This window comes from Coffea arabica, chromosome 8c (genome assembly GCF_036785885.1).
Source record: "Coffea arabica cultivar ET-39 chromosome 8c, Coffea Arabica ET-39 HiFi, whole genome shotgun sequence".
Lineage (NCBI taxonomy): Eukaryota > Viridiplantae > Streptophyta > Magnoliopsida > Gentianales > Rubiaceae > Coffea > Coffea arabica.
The window spans coordinates 10,134,998-10,139,419 of NC_092325.1; the positions used below are offsets into that span (position 1 = coordinate 10,134,998).

General features: G+C 42.3%; 1 protein-coding gene across 1 annotated transcript; it reads right to left on the reverse strand.

Annotated features, from left to right (window-relative positions):
• Positions 1–275: 275 nt before the first annotated feature.
• On the reverse strand, positions 276–4,187 carry LOC140013361 (uncharacterized). The gene is made up of 5 exons (XM_072062628.1): positions 3,585–4,187; positions 3,101–3,511; positions 2,759–2,836; positions 2,179–2,518; positions 276–727 (listed from the first exon to the last, which is right to left on the reverse strand). The coding sequence occupies exons 1-5, from the start codon at positions 4,185–4,187 to the stop codon at positions 276–278; spliced, it is 1,884 nt and encodes a 627-aa protein (XP_071918729.1).
• Between the last annotated feature and the right edge of the window lie 235 nt (positions 4,188–4,422).

Sequence of the window (4,422 nt, forward strand, 5' to 3'; positions counted from 1 at the left end):
CCCAGTTCAAAGGTTTTTCTAGAGATCTGTTGGTCATGAAATGCTCGGCTCCTCTCCTTGTAAATTAGTACATTTTCGTAGGCTTCGTTCCAGATCTCCTCCAGTTCTTACAAATCCAACTTTCGTTGGGCACCGGCCTCTTCTAGGTTCATGTTGCATTGTTTTATCGGCCAAAAGGCCTTGTGCTCGAACTCCACTGGAAGGTGACACAGCTTTCCAAATACCAACCTGTACGGTGACATCCCTATAGGAGTCTTGTACGCCGTCCGATAGGCCTAGAGTGCATTTTCCAACTGTTGACTCCAATCTTTCCTATCGGGGTGCACCATTTTCTCCAAGATGGACTTGATTTCCCGATTCGATACCTCTGCTTGACCATTGGTCTGAGGGTGGTATGACATTGAAACCCTGTAGAGTACACCATACTTCCGAAACAACGCAGCTATGATTTTATTGCAGAAATGTGTTTCCCTGTCACTGACAATGGTCCTTGGCATCCCAAAACGCACAAAAATATTAGACCTGATAAAATCTGCAATCACTTTCGAATCATTAGTTCGGGTGGCCTTAGCCTCAACCCATTTAGACACGTAATCGACCACCAACAAAATATACGCGAAACCAAAGGAAGTAGAAAAAGGCCCCATGAAATCTATACCCCACACATCAAAAATTTTGACAAAAATTAACGGAACTTGGGACATATAATCCCTACGGGCAATATTACCTACCCGTTGACAACGATCACAAGACTTACAAAATACATACGCATCGTTAAACAGAGAAGGCCAATAAAATCCACTTTCCAATACCTTATGAGCTATTCTCTTGGGTCCAAAATGACATCCACAAGCAAAAGTATGACAAAAAGTTAAAATCGATTAAAATCCAGCCTCACTTACACATCTCCTCATCACTTGATCTGCACATCTCTTTCACAAGTACGGATCATCCCAGATGAAATACTTGGTGTCGCTCTTCAATTTATCCCTTTTCGATTTTGGCCAACCTGCAGGAAAATTACCCGTTACTAGATAATTGACTAAATCAGCATACCAAGGTAATTGAGAATTTAAAGAAAATAAATGCTCTTCAGGGAATGCATCCTTCAATGGTTCGTTCTCCTCTCCCACTAGTATGTGACTCAAGTGGTCGGCTACTAGTTCTCTGAGCCCCTTTTATCCCTTATCTCCAAGTCAAATTCCTGTAGTAGCAATATCCACCTGATAAGCCTCGATTTTGCATCCTTCTTGGTCATTAGGTACCTTAATGCTGTATGATTAGAAAATACAAAAACTTTAGCACCTAACAAGTATGACCTAAATTTTTCTAAAGCAAAAATAACCGCAAGAAACTCATTCTCAGTAGTGGATGACGTGAGTTGCCTTTCCTAATCTTTGCCCCAATACAGCCCCCACAGCATGATCACTAGCATTGCACATAATCTCAAATAGCAAACTCCAATCGGGGGGTTGGATGATCGGGGGTGAGGTCAATAGCTCTTTCAATTTGTCGAAAGCTTTCTCACACTTGTCATCGAACTCAAAGGTCACATATTTTTGTAAAAGTTGGAACAACGGGGCTCCAATTTTTGAAAAATTCTTGATGAACTTTCGATACAAACCTGCATGTCCAAAAAAAGAACGCACCTCCCGCACACTCGCGAGGTAAGGTAAGGCAGATATAATATCTATTTTAGCCTTGTCGACCTCGATACCTTTAGAAGATACAATATGACCCAAAACTATCCCATGTTCAACTATAAAATGACATTTTTCCCAATTAAACACGAGTTAGTCTCTATACATCTTAACAAGATCAATCTCAGGTTATTTAGACATGTATCAAAACTATCACCATACACACTGAAATCGTCCATGAAAATCTCAATTATTTTCTCTACATATTCAGAGAAAATGTTTATCATACACCTCTTGAATGTTGCAGGTGCATTGCACAATCCGAATGGCATCCGTTTGTATGTGAAGGTCCCGAACGGGCACGTGAAGGTTGTCTTCTCTTGATCCTCTGGTGCAATTGCTATCTGAAAATATCCTGAAAATCCATCCAAAAAGCAATAGTAAACCCTACAAACTAAACGTTCAACCATTTGGTCAATGAAAGGGAGAGGGAAATGGTCATTTTTGGTGGCGGCATTCAGCCTACGGTAGTCAATACACTGCCTCCATCCCGTGGGTTTGCGCACTGGCACAAGTTCACCAGTTTGGTTGGCTTCCACCGTCACTCCTGACTTCTTTGGAACTACCTGAACCGGGTTCACCCAGGATCTATCTGATATTGCAAAAATAATCCCCACATCTAGCAATTTTAAAATTTCTTTCTTTACCACTTCCATCATAAGGGGGTTGAGCCTTCTTTGAGTCTGCCGTACGAGTTTGGCATCCTCTTCCAACCTAATCCGGTGCATACAGATGGAGGGGCTGATCCCCTTGATGTCTGCGATGGTCCAACCTATCACCTTTTTATGCTCTCTAAGGACTTGGATCAACTTCTCCTCCTAAGTTTTCAAGAATGCAGCTGAGATAATTACCGGAAGTGTTTCATTGTCGCCCAGATATGCATATTTCAAATGTTCCGGCAGGGGTTTCAACTCCAATACGGGTGCCTGCACCACCGATGGTAATACCCTTTGGTGAGGTTCGGGAATGAATATAGGTGAAATTTCGTACCTTTTTGTGGAGGTTGGCAATGAGTATAATGCCCCTATTGTGCATTTTAAATCTTCACTCTACTCCACCTCAGGAGTTGTCTCCAACTTGAGGTGCTTGGTCAAAGCAACCTCCAATTCATCCCTGCCAACAGTTTTAAATACTTCCTGCATCGCAGGGTCAACAGCACTCACAGAAAAAACAGAGTTAAAGTTAGAGTTTGAGGGATATTTCATAGTATCAAAGATATTAAAATGCACAATTTTTCCATCAAACTCCATAGACAAGATACCCTTATTAACATTAATTTTTTTTTGTACTGTACTCATAAAGGGTCTACCTAATAACAAAGATAAGGGATCGGGTGAGTGATCATCATCCATATCAAGTACATAAAAATCAGTTGGAAACATCAAATCATTAACTTTTACCAACACATCTTCAACTAACCCATCAGAATATGCATTAGTTCGATCAGCTAATTGAATGATTATCCCAATTTCTTTTAATGGACATAGTTTTAGAGAAGCATATATAGATTTAGGCATGACATTAATTGATGCTTCCAGATCCAACATGGCCCTTCTAATCACAGTGTTGCCTATCCTACAGGGAATAGTAAACATACCTGAGTCCCCGCACTTTGGTGGAAACTTTCTCTGCAGGACCGCTGACACATTCTCCCCAACAATGACCCTTTCATCTCCCCTCAACCGCTTTCGGTTGGCACACAAGTCCCTTAGAAACTTGGCATACTTCGGTACTTGTTTGATTGTGTCTAACAGAGGGATATTTATCTCTACCTTGTGAAACACCTCCAAGATCTCCTTCTCCTTATCTTGCTTTTTCGATTTTTCCAACCTGTTAGAGAAAGGAAGCGGGTTAGTTTACTGTAATTATTAGGTTTGGAAATACCTTTGGATTTGCACCATTGCTGTCCTCCCTCTCAAGCTCATTTTCGATTTTTTCCTCATCCTTGTCCTTAGGGATCACAGGCTTAGGCTCCTGAATTTCCTTCCCGCTCCTTAGGGTCATCGCGCTTACATTCTTCGGGTTCAATTCAGGCTGAAACGGTAATTTACCTTGCACTTGGGACTCCAAGCGATTGATTGTTTTGGCCATTTGATTCATCTGATTTCTTATGTCCTGCCTTTCGGAGTCCGCCTTTTGTTGATTAGCAAGTAGTTGCTTCATCATCTCCTCTAAAGATGAACCAGAGCTCGGGGGCGAAGGTGGTCGGGGTTGGTACTGCTGCTGGTACCCTGGTTGCTTATTTGGCACAAAATTAGTCTGTCTGTTCCCTCCATAGCTGAGGTTAGGGTGGTCCCTCCAACCAGGGTTGTAGATTCTTGAATAGGGGTTAAAGGGCCTTCTTGGCGCGAGCGCGTGACCTACCATGTTCACTTGCTCTGCACCCTCCTCTTGCATTATTGGACACATGTCCATAGAGTGACCCATACCAGTGCAAATCCCACACACCTTGACCTGTGAGGCACTTCCTACTGCTAATTGTCGCATGAAAGATGTCAATTCAGAAATTTACTGCTGGATGGAGGATGTCTCTACCTCATTCACCTTGCGTATTGGGACATCCTCCCTCGTACCGAATTGCTGTGAATTATCTGCCATTCCCTCAATTAACTCCCATGCTTCCCAAGGGATTTTGTTCACCAATACCCCTCCACTTGCAGCATCAATTATGCTCCTGTCCTTGAAAAGGAGCTCCTCATAAAAATACTGTATGAGCAACTGC

Excerpts from the sequence above, each read along its gene's own strand:
- LOC140013361 (XM_072062628.1), bottom strand. The coding sequence starts at position 4,187 with ATGCGACAATTAGCAGTAGGAAGTGCCTCACAGGTCAAGGTGTGTGGG. Across the intron at positions 2,837-3,100 it reads GGTTAGTTGAAGATGTGTTG|GAAGTATTTAAAACTGTTGG; the intron begins GTAAAAGTTAAT and ends CCTGCGATGCAG. Across the intron at positions 728-2,178 it reads ACCCACGGGATGGAGGCAGT|GTAATATTGCCCGTAGGGAT; the intron begins GTATTGACTACC and ends GTCAACGGGTAG.